The sequence below is a fragment of the Solanum verrucosum genome, unplaced genomic scaffold (genome assembly GCF_900185275.1).
Source record: "Solanum verrucosum unplaced genomic scaffold, falcon-dt-bn FXZP01000040.1, whole genome shotgun sequence".
Lineage (NCBI taxonomy): Eukaryota > Viridiplantae > Streptophyta > Magnoliopsida > Solanales > Solanaceae > Solanum > Solanum verrucosum.
The window spans coordinates 2,577,817-2,593,394 of record NW_026020323.1 but is presented as its reverse complement, the minus strand read 5'-3'; the positions used below and the strand labels follow the sequence as shown (position 1 = coordinate 2,593,394).

Below are 15,578 nucleotides of genomic sequence, written 5' to 3'. Positions count from 1 at the left end.
TGATATTGATGGTTTAGATTTATTTTTTGAATTAAAAGTGTTAAGAGAAATAATACATGTAGAAGATAATGATCTAATGAAAATATTCAATCAAATAAAAAAACTTGATTCTTTTCCAAATACACATATTGCTTATAGAATAATGTTAGCAGTTCATGTAATCATTACCTAAGCCGAAAGATGTTTTTTCAAAATTAAAATTGATTAAATATTCTTTAAAATCAACAATGTTCCAAGAGAGATTGAATGAATTAGCTATATTATCATTTGTAAAGGAATTATTAAAACAGATTGATTATAAAACAGTACATAATAACTTCGCATCCAAAATAGCTAGAAAAGTAGATTTTTTTTAAAAAGTATATATGATGAAAAAAAATATATTAGGGCCCCTCTCTTAAGTATTGCTTTAGGCCCCCAATGTTGTTGAGTCGGCCATGTAATAGCAGTATGTACAACATCATCAAGTTTCAATTCCACAGTGTACCTAGGAATCGAGTGCAACAAAGAACAAAAGACTTTCTGCTAGTTGGTGAAGTTTTTGTCGGAGACGACGCTTTCATGATGGCGAGGAAACGTACAACGGAGGTGGCAATGTGAGAGTTAATGTATCTAGTTCAGAGTTAATGTATCTGTGAGAAAAAATTGAGATACTAAAAAAAATGGAAGAATTTTCAATTTTTTTACTTTTTGTTTATTAATAATACAACAGATACTCTACGATCGTGATTTGTTCCTAAATTCATGTGTTTCAATTACATTCCATATTTAGATACACCATAATTAGATGTATATGCTTACGATGTATCTGAGATACATGTTTTTGGATATAAAGTATGAAACTGATACTTTATACATATTATACATATAAAAGATATATGAAATAATATTAGATCATATAAATAGATACATGAAATTAATACTAGATATTATACATATAAAGACACATGAAATAATACTCATGTATCTAAGTGTTTAGTTTGTTGGATACATCATATATTGATAATAGATACATCAAATTAATGAATTTATTGTTTTAAGAGTAATAGAAAGAAATTAATCAAATTACATGACCAAGATATACATGTTTTTGTCTTTTATTAATAATATTAATGAATTTATTATTTCAAAGAATAATAAAATTAAACTAATTAAACATAGATGCACTCCTTGATTTCTCCCTTATATTAAGAGATTTAATTAATTTAAATTTCCAGAATTAATTGTCCACATATTCTGAAAATCCTCAATCACTCCTCTAATTAAGGAAATTAGTTACAACCAATTAATTTAAACAAATAAAATATGTATCTCGATTTTAAAATTTGGTAGATACATGTATCTCACATATTCGGACTCATGTATCCTAAGAACGAAATATGGTAGAAGAAGTAATATTTAAAACTATCGGGAATCTTCGTAATTAGGACTTAAATTAGTGGGATTTATGTAGTTAAATTTAATCTCAAAGTAATCAAATATTTTAGGAAAAACTACCTTATTAAATAGTATATTTTACACAAATCTTATAGTGTTAAGAGTTAATTATATCATATCTTTATTCTTCTTCAAATTACCAAAATCTCTTAAAATTTAAGGATTTCGAATACATCATTCATTGTCTCAATACATAGCGCTCTGATACATTACCTTATACATTACCTTACTGACGGTTGCGCTAAAAAGGGGAGAATGACTGAAAATCAAATTAAAATCTCATAAAGCATGTAATTACATTTTTATCACTGCTAATCAATCCCTCACAACGCGTAACAGCTTCAAAAAAATTCAAAATTGTTCAAGCAGATTGTATAACTTTTCAATTTTGATTCAAATTTTCACAAATTTGGAGAAGATACATCATGAATATATCGATTTTGCTGAGACATTTAGGAATCTGAGAATCTGGAAATCTGAAGTAAAGTATGAACGATATTGAAGCGATGGAATCGTTGTTGGAAACAATATTTCGTTTGTAAATCTGAAATCAGAAATTGCAGTTGAATTAGAGATTGATGAATTGATAAAAAAAAATAGCCATTAGATACATCGTAAAAGTAATTACGATACATGACTAAACACACTTAAACACATCTAGTACAAAGTTGATATATGAATTCTGATACATAACCATATGTCGGCTTTGTATTAGGTGTGTTTAGTTATATAACTGGTACATAACTGTGGATATTATATGTATCAGGTACTAAAATATAATGAAAGTTGGCATAATTATGTATGAGATACATAACTATAAACATGATTCTTACTGATTTAGGTTTAACATAATTGGGTTATGTGTCAACAATAACATTTGTACCAGATACATTATACACAAACAAAGTTGTGATGTGTCTGATAGTTGAAAAATAAACATGATATATAAGTAAACACACAAAATCACATGTATTGTGCCAGATACATCGTAGAAGTAATATTGATACATAACTAAACACACCTAATACAAAGTTGATACCTGAATTCTTATAGAGAAAATGGCCAAATTCCCCCTTAATCTATAACCAAATTTTCAACTACACACTTATATTTCATTAGAGTCCTATTACCCCCTTGGATTATTTTAAAGCAAAATATATAACACCCTAAAACTAAAGAACCATTTTTCATGTATGGTGTGCACACGCGCTACAACTGTCTAATATCATACTGTATAATTTTTTTTAAAAGAATTAATGTTGTTCTTCTTCATTGCCAAAATCATCTTTACCCTTCTCTTCTCTATAGTGTTGAGACATTTTTTTAATTCTTTTCACTGTAAACTCCCCTAAATCGTTCTCCCTCCACCCCACTTTTCCCTAGTCACCCCAACCCCACCCCTACCCCCCCTCGTCTTCCATAACCCACAAATTAGATCTCAATCCAAGATTCATATCAACACTTATCATCTCTATTTCTGGTAGAAGAAATCAACAATACTTATCAACATCATCACCATCACAACAACAATTTTATCAAGTCATTTAGACCAACCCTTTCACCTCTCCCACCAAAATTCTGCAATCTTGGCACCAATTTCAAGTTTGAATTTCTTGCTAATCGTGTTGGACTTGAGTACGACTATGCCCTTTTAATTCCTTCTTTAAATAGTGAAGGATTTATGCCTTTTAAACTTGAGAAAATAATTTGGATTATCAGGGTTGAGCATAATCGATTGGTGGTTGTTGCTCAAGTTCCTAAAATCGTTATTGGGTGTAATTTGAATTCTTCATTGAACAATAATAGAGATTAGAGATAAGATCTGAAGGTTGGTGAATTTTATTAGAGTAAAGAAATTAAAGATGATTTAATTTTATTCATTACATGAGTAATAACTTTAATGCTTATTTTGTGATTTACAATGTTAAGAATTGTGAGTAAATAGTGAGACAAATAATGAGAAAGTATTAAAAGATGGGTAAAGAGATGGGTTGCTATGGCAGTGGTGGTTCAACAATGGTGATGAAGAACATGTACAGGTGGGGTGATTTTTTTTAGTGATGAGAGAGAGGAGGAGGGGGGCGGGGGGGGAGGAAGGAAAAAAAAAGTAGAGAAAATTAAATAAAGACAAAAGTAAAAAAAAAATATTTAAAATAAAGTCCAAAATATTTTTAAAAAATATTTTTTTATCAGTTTTCTTCACTTTCACATGCCTTCAAGAGAGTGAGCACACTTCTGTGCCATGTCAACACTTAAGGGTGCATTTATACCACTTTAAAATAGTTTAAGGGGGTAATAGGACCCCTATAAAATATAAGTGTGTAGTTGAGAATTCGGTTATAGATTGAGGGTGTATTTGACCATTTTCTCATTTCTTATACATAGCCATATGTATTGTGTTAGCTTTGTATTATGTGTGTTTAGTTATGTAACTGATACATAACATTGGGTATTATATGTATCAAGTACTGAAATATAATGAAAGTTGGCATAGTTACGTGTCAGATACATAACTATAAACAGAATTCAAACTAATTTAGATTTGAAATAATTAGGGTCATGTATCAACAATAACATTTGTGTCAGACACATTATACACAACTAAAACTATAGTATATCTGATAGTTGAAACATAAACATGATACATAAGTAAAAACAAAAAAAAAATCAACTATATACATTAGAAAATTCAACTTTGGATAGAAAATTGTATGATAACACCCTCGATTGCTCCGTACAAGTGATTTTATTCATTTCATTATGAGAGGTTTGGAATTTAATTTATAAATCAAGAACACGTATCTGGCTCTAGTTGTGTGACTCTAATTCCATGAGATTTTATTGTGAAATAGAAAATTTAGCACGATGAAGCTTGTAAAACCTGTAGAGTAAGATTTAGTTTCAAAATGCTTCCTTGCAGAAAAGAATGATTGCCCTGTGAGGCATACAAGACATTGAATTACATTTAGGATAAAGCCTTTTGCTTTTTTCTGGTTTTCTCAATGAAAGAGAGAATTCCTACAGTGTTCTTGTAGTACATGGAACTATATTGAAATTTGAAATCGATGAAGTTAAGGCATAGCGAAAATTTAGGCGTGAATTTGGGGGAGTTAAGCGTGAATTGGAAAGAAGAACAGTGATGTATCTGATAATAGGAGAAAGGGTGAGTAAAATAGGGATTATTTGTCACAACCCGATTTCTCGAGTCATGATGGCACCTACTATAACCCACCAGTAGGTAAGCCAACCCGTAACCCAAAACAACAAGTAATGGGTATGAGGGCAGAAACTAAACAAGAGTAGGCAAAATTTAAGATAACAATATAAATAGGCGGAAGCAAACCAAAACATATATATACAAATAAAGATCCATCCCAGAACCTAGAAGTCACTAGTACAGAGCTACTAATAAAACGAGTACAAGTCACAAAAGTGGACTATAGAAAAGTGGACTGTCTCGAAAGGTACAAGACAAGTCTATATATACAAATGGAGACTGAAATAGTACAAAACGCCGTGTGCTCACCCCCGTCTCCGGATCAGACTACTCCAAGAATGATGTCAACGCTGGCCACTGGTGCTCGAACCTGCATCACGAAAACAGATGTAGAGCGTAGCATGAGTACCAAAACAACAGGTACCCAGTAGGCATCATAGGCCGACTGAGCTTGAAGAGTAAAGGCAATATGAAAAGAAGGAATAGCACAAACAGAGGTCAAGAGCGGAAGTCTAAGTAAACAATGGAATGCACACGAGTGTAGAAAGAACTAACTAAAGTAATCAATAAGCTAACTACAGCTAATTGGACCCCCATAAGCTCAAAAGATATACTCGTGCGCAAGTTTAAATAAAAACCCGAACGGACCCCCATAAGCCTGATGAGTACACGGAATAACTATAACTAAAGAGAACAAAACCCAAGACCGGAGAACATCGAACCAAAACATCAAACCAAATTAGTAGAATATGATAGTACGGAGGCCAGACCTCGAACCGGATGCTCACCAGAATTACCCAAGTAATCAATCACAAGTATCAAGTAAATGAGATCTGACCTCTAACCAGATGCTTTATAGAAGTATCGGGGTGATCAAGGCCGGACCTTGAACCGGATGTACTTCAAAAATATCATTGAAGTCGAGGTCGGAACTCGAATCCGGATGCCCGACAAAGGTGCCAAAGTAGCTGCTGAAAGTGTTCCAATCAATCCATAATCATAAATGTCTGTGGAACGCCGTCCACACTTAGCCAATCAATGTAAGTCCTTGGAACCGAATCGAAAACCAACTTCAAATCACGAAGAAGAACTCAGTGTCGCCGACGTAACTCGTGAAGCCGTAGCATCAGAGCAATAAGGATAACTATCGTCGCAGCAAGCTTATCGCCTAGCTAAGGCCCAAACTATCAGACTCAACTCTGCTACACCAGTCTACATGAATCTAAGCGGGCCCAGCGACATCGGGGAAAAACTAAGGTCTATCAATTCTGAATCACGCATTTCTAAGGCAAACCCTAGTCAAACCTAAACTAAGGCCCAACATGCTTCAATAAATAGTAATTAAGCGTACAAGTACTCCACATAGCAAAGAGGGTCAATTAATAACACATAGCATGCTCACAGTTACTCGATAATTCCTGAAATTGGTCGAAAACATGATTTCAAAACACCTATGCATGATTCAATAACTACCCAACCCAAATCCCAACTAATCAACATGCATTCATATGCTCGAGCTCAATCTAAGGGAGGGAAGTCGTAGCCTACCTGTATGCCGATCACGCGCGCTTCAAATCACTTCTCCGGAGCTTTCCCTTTTCGAACGACCTCGAAATGCTGCCACGCTATAAAAAATAGAGTCACAACGTTATTACGGTCGTTTAGACACTAAAATCACAAGAAACGAAGACAGATCAATTTCGGGGTTAAAACGGGGAAAGTGGGACCCGCGCTGGAAATTCTGAAATTAACCCCAAAAATAGGTCATAATCAGTTCTCCAAGCTCATGTCCTGAAATGGGACACAATTCGGGGATCGAAATGAGTCTGAAGGCCTCGGGAGTCGAACAAAAGGTCGTTCTTGACCAAACTCGACATTCTGGGGCTAACCGCGCTGACGGAATTTTCATCCAAGCGCATTTTTCAAGAATGTTGACCAAACTCAACCTCAGGCCAAATTTCAAAAGTTAAAACGCCTAATGATCCAAACTCGCACCGAAGGCCTTAGTACTCGTGCCAGCCATGCTACTAGCCTAATTTAGCCATTTCGGAGTTGATGAAACCGTCAGAATTCCATTTTGAGGTCGTTTACATGACGTTTTGACTAAAGTCAACTATTCAAGCTTTAAGGTCTCTAAAACACGGAAAGCTGCACAAAATCCAAACGAACGATCAGGCGACCGAACAGTTAGTGCCAGCAAGTCATAAATGATTTGGGGTCGCTATAGGAACGCTCTAAACAACGAAAAGAAGGCGAGTACACAGAAATGACCTGGAGGATCATTACATTATTGTAATTTTTTCAAATGGTAGAAAATTTTAGAAATTATGGTTAAAAAAGATTATGTAGTTAGGTATTTTTTCCTATTAAATGTACATCACTACCATGTATACTAATCCTAACTGTACTTTCAAACAATATCACTAGTTAAGAATTTTATACCATAGAATGAGAAAATACATTCAGATACATATATTCCTAAAAAGAAATACTCTAGATCGGTTATCTGCATAATTAAACCATCCTCAATTCATATTTTACTGTCACCGTCCCCAATTCATGCTTTAATAACAATCAAACTCTATGTGTCTCGTCAGCCTCCCACTTCACATCCCCTACCACACTTATCTCTTCCTTCATTCTCCTCGCCACAATTTTCACCATTAAAATTTTAAAATTGAAATTTCGAACAAAAGCACACTAATTTGAGGTTTGTATCTACTTAAAAATTGTTCTAATTTATGTATATGTGACAAATTTTTATTTGTCATGTCTTCTAATTTTCAAAAGTTAAGGTAAAAATCTATTGATTTAAGATTTTCTTAATTTAATTTTCTCCAATGAAAAATCATCAGCGCCAACTCATCCTTTTCTTCGACTATGAGATGTTGATGGTAAGTCATAGCCACGGAGCACTGCTTTTCACAGCAACAAAGCAAAAGGTGAAGCAAACACTATCGTGGTTAGATGTCGAATCAGCCAAACAATTTCAATAAGCAGAGACTTACGCATATATCTAGCACATTATTGATATATCTAACACATTAATGAGTAAAGATTATATGTTTCTAGTTTTTATCAGTGTATCTGATTAAATGTATATGTATTTGACAAAATATACGCATGTATTGGAGATTTACGCATATATTTGGCACACTATATATTAATGTATCTCGCACATTATTGATGTATCTAACACATTATTGAATTAAGATAAACTTTCATGAGGACCTATTACCTCCCTAGACTATATAATAGTGTATTTTAAACATATATATTTGCCCACGTGGACATAAAAAATAATGCAAAATTATAAATAGTAATGTGTCCACGTGGGCACATATATACCTTTAAAATACACTATTAAATAGTTCAGGGGGTAAAAAATACGGTATTAAATAGTCTAGGGAGGTTATAGGTCCTTATGAAAGTTTATTATCGCAACAGCAAATCCGACCAAAGTTGGGGTATTTTTAAGACCCTTATCCCAAGATTATATGTATCTAATTTTTATCATTTTATTTAATTAAGTGTAAATGTATCTAATAAAATATACATATGTATCTGAATACGAGTTCAAGAATCTGTGTTAAGAAGTGTAAATTTTACTGAATCGCCAAAAAATAGGATTTTAATTGTTTTGATGTTTTTTAGGAATTGTGATATGTCATATCCTCTAAAGTTATTAAAAGAGTGATTTTCTCCTTCATTAATGACTTTCAATTATATCCCTTAATTAGACATACTCCTTCATTAATGATTTTCAATTATAAATCTTAATTAGACACACTAATTGATATGTATTTGTCTTACATGTATCTCGGATACATGTATCTAGAAGAGGCAGATACATGTATCCGAGGCCAAAAATGTGGCAATGAACGTAATATTGCAATTTGCAAACTAGCGGGAATCTAAGTAATTAATTTCTAAAGAAGTGGAATTTGTGTAAATATCCAATGTTTTATAGAGTTTTTGGAACAAGATAAAGATTACGTCAATAGTTGAGATCATTCCTCCATCCGAGTATTGAATGCATTATTGTTATGAGGTAATACCCATGTAGTAATGTAAGAAACCAAGTTTTATTATTGGTCCGTCCAATTTGTATATGTCTCATTTAGGGATGTAGAAGCAAAGAAAAAGCAAATAATTCATATGAGTATGAAATACATTATTATTAGGAGGTACCACACGTGTAATGTAAGTCAAGTTCTATTATTGTTCCGTCCATAAGGATTCAAACCTCTAATTAACTGTAGAATATCCCAACAATCTCTCTTAAGTCATGAGAATCTAAATTGCTCAATTGATTGACTATGTGAACTTTATCTTATTGATAGAAATTCGAATTCTCATAATTCTTTTCCTATTTCTCCATTTCCTAGCCTCAATTGTTTTTTAAAAAATCCATCCATCCCATAATTGGTGCATAATTACCATTTCTTTATGCTCACAATTCATGTTAATGGAACACAAGAAATAGACCCGAGAATGACTCCTAGAAGTCTAATGATATAAACTTCTTTTTGCCCACATTTTTATTTCATAGTTATCTCTTTCAATTTCAAGGACAATTATTTTTCTTCTTGAGAATATCCCAAATGGAATAGGGTCTCACATCAAGGCTATCAATGTAAAAAGGTTTAGCTTTTATTCTTCTTTTGACCTTTTGTCAAATATAGGATAAGAATTTCATCACTATCCAATATAGTTGTCTCCAAGGTGGTTGGCAAAATTGGCCTTGACGATAACTTGGAATGACAAAAAAGACTTTTTCTATTGATTTTGCACCTTTCTTAAAAAAATATAAATAAAGGGTTTATTTTACTACATCACTCCTTGAATATAATAAATATAATGTCTTGAAAAATGTAATAGAGAAATGACTATAATTAATTATAATAGTACATTAGAAACTAAGTGTTGAATTATCCATTAATTTCATAAAGTGGACAAATATTGCTTGACACCCAAAATAGTATAGTAGACAACCATTGTTGAACGGAAGAAGTATATTTTAAAAATAGACAACAAACTCAATGTAATCCCACAAACAAGATCTAGAGAAGTTGACATGTACACAGACTTTATCACTCACTCGTGAAAGCAGAGAGAATGTGTTTAATTCCAATAAGAGAATGGTTAAAAAGATGGATAGAGCAGATTGAAATTTGATATTTTATTCACAGTAACACTACATAATGTCAAATTTGCAATCCTCTTCATGACTACAGAAGGGAAAAAATGCAAATAAAAAAGACAATTCAGTTCTCAATCATCAAATGTGGGGGAAAAGCAAACTAGGACAAACATTTTCTAAAGGACAATATGGATAACAATTAGACAGAGGCCTTCTCTTCTTTGTCAATTTACTCAACAGCCAATGGAACAAGTTGAGCCTGAATCAAAACAAAATAGAGAAGTTCCATTAGTAGTTGCTTTAGACAATTGGAAAAGTGCAGAAAGCAGAGAGATTTACCAGCTTGCGGAATTTGAGAGCATAAAACATCTCAAGATAACGACGAATTTCAAGACGATCGAGCTTGGAAACGTGCTTCCAGAACCCGTAAACAGCAGCTAGTGTCAACAGCCGATCGGAATAGATTTGCCATGTGTACCTATAGCAACAGGAGATTAGAATCACTTTGAATTAATGCACTCAATAATGATCATGCGGTAGGAGGAAAAGAGCAGCAACTTACTTCTCTTGTATACGCTTAAGGCCACCCTCAGAAATGGCTTCCCAATGTGAAGGGTCTACCTTACATTTCTCAAAGAAATCAGCGAGAAGATCAGCAGCCTGCTCGCCATGGTATGGATCAATTTGGAAACCAGACTTTCCGTGAACGATGATCTCAGCTGGACCACCTTGATTTGTTGCAAATGTAGGCAAACCGCAGCTCATGGCCTCAACAACAGTCAGACCGAAAGCCTCGTAGAATGCAGGCTGCACGAAAGCTCCCCTGGTGTCAGCAATGTACCTGTAGAGTTCCCCATTCCTCACACGGTTCATCTGGGAAGAAATCCATCGGAACTGGCCATTCAAATTGTGAGTCTTTATAAGTTCATACATCTTCTTCATCTCTGCCTGCTCTTCCAAGTCTTTGGATTCCTTTCTTCGGTCTCCACCAACCACAACAAGGTTAACCAACTCCCTTAGTCGTGGATTCTTAGCATACCACTCGACGAGTCCAGTTAAGTTCTTCACTCGGTCCAATCTTGCCATGGTGAATATGATGGGCTTATTCCTGTCCTTCAACACACACCTGATATAGGAACATAAATCAATTCAGTACAAACTTGTTTATATCAGTAAACACAATTTCGCACTATTTTAGAAACATACAGGTGTTCTTCATTCTCGACATCGCTAAACAGCAAGTTTTCGATTTCAGGGTGAAAAGTTGTCAATCTCTTTTCCTTTTCGGAGTATGGGAAATAGAGATTCACATCAGCTCCTGGTGACACAATGTTGAATTTGGGATCGAACACATCAATGCCATGAACAACTCTATACAATCCAGGCATTGTGAAGGCCATGTGGCTCTCATACTGTCCAACGGTGTCCTTGCTAAAAAAATTGAAAAAATGTATTAGGATCAAACACAATGAAACAGGGAGAAAAACAATTTAATTAGAGCATGAAATTGATGTCATACCTTCCTGCTATCTCCTGGAAGGTGCTGGTGATGATGAAATCAGTGTGATTCATTGCTATAAGATCAGCAGTAAACTGAGCTGAGAAGTGGTATTTCTCGTCAAATTTGTTCAAGTAAATGTCAGAATCAGGATATTTGGTTTTCTCCAATGCATGAGCAATGGTGCACTGCAGAAGGCGAAGTAAACAAAACAGAAGAGAATTCTTAAATCTTCAAGTTCCAAATGAAAGGAAATGCGAAGTAAATCTTATACATGTGACCAATTTTACAAACCTGTGTTACGCCTAACTTGTGAGCCAACAAGGAGGCTGCAAGGTTTCCCTCACTATAGTTTCCGATAATAAGATCAGGCTTAGCTTGCAGTTCTGCGGTTATCTCTTTCCCCACATCCTAATGTATTAAAAGTCACAATTTTAGTGTAAGTAGGAAATTGCTGCAAAAATCAACTAGAAGATTGAAAAATGAATACAGAAAGGTTGCTTCACCTCAATGAAAGTCTCCATGTATGGCCAGACTTCAAAACGAGAGATCCATTTGCGAACAATGCCCTTCTCAGTCCTAAAGGGGACCCTAAGAATATGTGAATGCTCAGTTCCAAATACCTTCTCGAGTCGCTGACCACAAGTGGTACCAACTGCATCAGGGAGCAGCCGAGTAACCTGAGAATTTAAACAAAGATCAGATGCTGCATTAGAACAAATCAAAATCCTGCATAATCATAATCTATAAGCACAATTTCTGAGAATACTAACAATAAGAATACGTGGTTTGATATCAAGTCCTTGCTCCTTTATGCGCTTGAGCATCTCACGCTCCAAGGCAGGAACTTGATCCAAAATATAGACAACCTGCAAATTAAAGGAATGGGAACTCAGCACTTGCAGCAATAGGTTTCGAAGGAATACGTCAATGAGATCACAAATAAGCAATGCACCTGGCCACCAGTGTCGGGGTAACCCAAGACATTTTCCTGGGCGAAATATCCATGAGGTGAAAGTATAACTACATTGAAAACCATAGGAATTCTACTAAGGAACTTCTCAAGAGTACATGAGTCAGGAGCCTCGAGGAGATCCAGGAGCATGCAGATCATCTCTAGAACTCGCTCTGCGGTGTCACCCCAACCCCTCTCCAAGCCAATTTCTTGGAACTTGTGCTCAAATGCCGAGTATGACGTTTCTGGGGAAAGGGTGGTGAGGTATTCCTCAGCCTTCCTCAGGACTTTTTGGAGAGTATACAAATTCTGAATTCTATCATTTAGCATCATTGTCTGCACAGAAAATGATAGTTGGAACAATTTAATCATTTATTGGATGCAAAAATCAGTTACTACATACTGGAAATTTAACGGAGAAAAGCCACTATCAGAAACACTAAATTTACCTTTCCCTTGTAGTGGTGAACTCGAAGAAACTCGAGAAGAGGGGTCATGCTTTCCTTGTCATGGAACATTTTAGCAGAGAGGTGCCTGTTGAGGAATTCAACTCCATTTCCAATTGATTTGGTGAGGGTTGGTTTGGGAAATGATGCAGTGAAGGGCTCAAAATCCAATTCAAGAACAAAGTTATCGTTGGAACTGCATCAGGGAAAATCACAACATTAATCAAAAAAATTAATTAGATAACTAATCATCAAATTCAAACGTAAAACTTACGTTCCATTAACAAGTTCTTCCTTGAATTGCAAAAACTCAGGCACAGTCAGCTCCTCAACAATAAGAGCATTAACATTCACACGGACATATTCCCACACACCGGGTCTCAAACGAATAGCAAGTGCAACCCATGGGGGTAAAACAATTGCTTCCTAGTATGACAAATAACACATAAATATTTCAAATGCAAGCACAAACTGATACATATGTTAGCTTAGTAAGAAAATTCAATACAATCAACCTAACAATAAAACCAAGTTACCTGAGTGGACTTCAGGACTTCTTCAAAGGCATGATCATTCAGTTTGTCTTTGTCTTCTTTGTGAATTGATTCAAACTCAGCCAGCAGCTGGTGAGGTTTCAAGATCCCTTTTCCGTGGCTTTCGATCCTAATACACCAAGAATAACTCATGATGTACTTGTACAACATACCAAGCGAAACGAATCGAAACGGGCAAACAACAGCAACTAAATCAAAAGGCAAGAAGATTGCTCTAAAACCATACCTTGAAAGAAAGAGCAAAATTTCATTGCGATGAGCAGCCAAAGTAGCATCAAGACGTTCACGAAGGCTGTGAACACGAGTCAGAACACGTTCAGCCATTGCACCTGCAAATCCTCAAGATGACTTTCAACTGTAAAACACACAAACAAAATACTGTTAAAACTCAAAAATCATAAAAATATTTAACATATTACTACTATTATTATTATTATTAAAAGAGATGAGATTGTGGGAAAAATAAGTCACCTAATTAATCACCTAATTTTCCAATGATCTACAATATAGGAGTACAAATTTTCAACCCCACCTAGCACTACTACTATAATATTTTCCAAAAAAAAAAAATTCTAGAAAGTTTTTCAATTCAAATACCCTACCTAAATAATTTAAAATTATAAAATTTTCGTTTTATTTCATGAATTTCATATCCAATCAAACTAACGTATTTCAATTGAGACGGACGGAATAATAAAAACTAGCAGACCTACCAATATAATGACATGAGAGTTATCAAATAAATGCAGAATACAATACGTGACAACCAAGATAAATGTGGCCCAATAAAAAACACAACAGAGAGAACTTGCACTGATCTTCCTATTATTAAAAAAAATATATGTTACTAGTAGTCGTATTTCACTGTTTTAGTTGAACCACACAATAATTAAACAATTAAATAAAAAACACATATACTATATATATTTGATCAATAGGTACCCTTCATATATTTTTATTTTAAAAGGAATAAAGTGAGAATATGCCATCTAGCATCTAGTCTAGTAAACAACAACAAAATTTCCCCTTCAACATCTAACTCAAAAACAAAAAACTAGGAAGAAATTGTGAAGAAATCAATTACTAAAACATTATCATGAAGATAAAATACGTCTTGAATTAGAACTACTTTTTTTTTTTAATCATTCAATATCTGAAACTCAAGTCTGACTAAACAAACTAAAGACAAAAAAGAATCTTAACCATTCCACCAAGCTCGAAAACTACTTGTTAAGACGCAAGGAAACAAAACAAAATAGCTAGAATAAGGAAACAACAGTTTGAGTAATGAAGAAAAAAACAGAGAGAAGAAAAACAGAGCAGTACTAACAGGAGAAAAAGAAGAAAAGAGATGTGAGGATTTTTGTATCTTATTTTTTATTTGTCTTCTCGACAAATTATGTTTTATGTTTCAATGGATAACGCATTGTTTTCTAGCAGTGACGGTTACGAATAGACTTTTCTGTCAATAATTTTTGTCAAAGATTTGAAAAAAAAACAGAGGAAGTAAAATTAGAATTTGCAGAGTATAACTCTAGAACCTGACTAATTGAGGAAACAGACTTTTCTATCAACAAACGAAAAAAAAAATCCCACAACCTGATCTTTTTATCAGTGAACAAATTGCAAAATGGTCATGTAACAAAGCAGAATATGACAAAAAGAGGTGGTAACAAAAAAGGATACTCTGAAAACGAAAGGTAGATGAAGAAGAGTAGTAGTGCAAGCAAATGCAACTGAAAATTATTCCTTCTTTTTTTTAACATCTACGGATGAGAAAAAGATGAAACAAAATTCTTACGCACCGACATAACATAAAGAAATGTGAGTTGCAGGTTTTACCTTTTTTTTGAAGAAAAAGGAAAGAGAGGAAGGAATATTGAAAGGAATAATAATAGTAATAAATAGAGGGAAGTAATGAAATGGATGGAGGAAACACAAAGATGGAAATCAAAAGAAGCAAATGAAAGAGTGTTGCTTATGAATGATGATGAGGAATGGAATGGTAGAGGTCCCTTTTTATACAAAACAAAATGTGTACGTGTCTTCTCAAGTGGATCACTTTATTTATTATACAAACAAAATGCTACGAATATCAATCAATTCTTGCTAAGTGCCTAGTAAGCTCTTTTTAAGAAACACCATCACATCGCAGTCTATACTTAATTAGAGGTTTCAGATTTAAATTCTAAATATATAAAAAAAAAAAAATTATAATCAAGGAGGGTTTTCCTTGACTATGCCCTACATGATATGAATTCAGATTAGTTAGACTCTAGTACAAATATCGAACACTGAATAAGGAAAGAAAAGCTTTCTTAAAAACAC

The 15,578-nt window shown here is 34.1% G+C and overlaps 1 protein-coding gene across 1 annotated transcript; it reads right to left on the bottom strand.

The window, feature by feature from the left end:
• Window positions 1-9,810: 9,810 nt before the first annotated feature.
• On the bottom strand, window positions 9,811-13,705 carry LOC125835415 (sucrose synthase). Its single transcript, XM_049514542.1, has 13 exons — window positions 13,477-13,705; window positions 13,233-13,359; window positions 12,971-13,122; window positions 12,700-12,892; window positions 12,251-12,586; window positions 12,069-12,164; window positions 11,802-11,975; window positions 11,590-11,706; window positions 11,317-11,483; window positions 11,004-11,228; window positions 10,360-10,923; window positions 10,137-10,275; window positions 9,811-10,056 (listed from the first exon to the last, which is right to left on the bottom strand). The coding sequence occupies exons 1-13, from the start codon at window positions 13,572-13,574 to the stop codon at window positions 10,027-10,029; spliced, it is 2,418 nt and encodes an 805-aa protein (XP_049370499.1). The 5' UTR covers window positions 13,575-13,705; the 3' UTR covers window positions 9,811-10,026.
• Window positions 13,706-15,578: the final 1,873 nt, after the last annotated feature.

Coding starts and splice junctions, on each gene's coding strand:
- LOC125835415 (XM_049514542.1), bottom strand. CDS start 13,574: ATGGCTGAACGTGTTCTGACTCGTGTTCACAGCCTTCGTGAACGTCTT. Junction 11,976..12,068: donor TCAAACCACGTATTCTTATT/GTTAGTATTCTC, acceptor TTAAATTCTCAG/GTTACTCGGCTGCTCCCTGA. Junction 11,707..11,801: donor ACATGGAGACTTTCATTGAG/GTGAAGCAACCT, acceptor TTAATACATTAG/GATGTGGGGAAAGAGATAAC.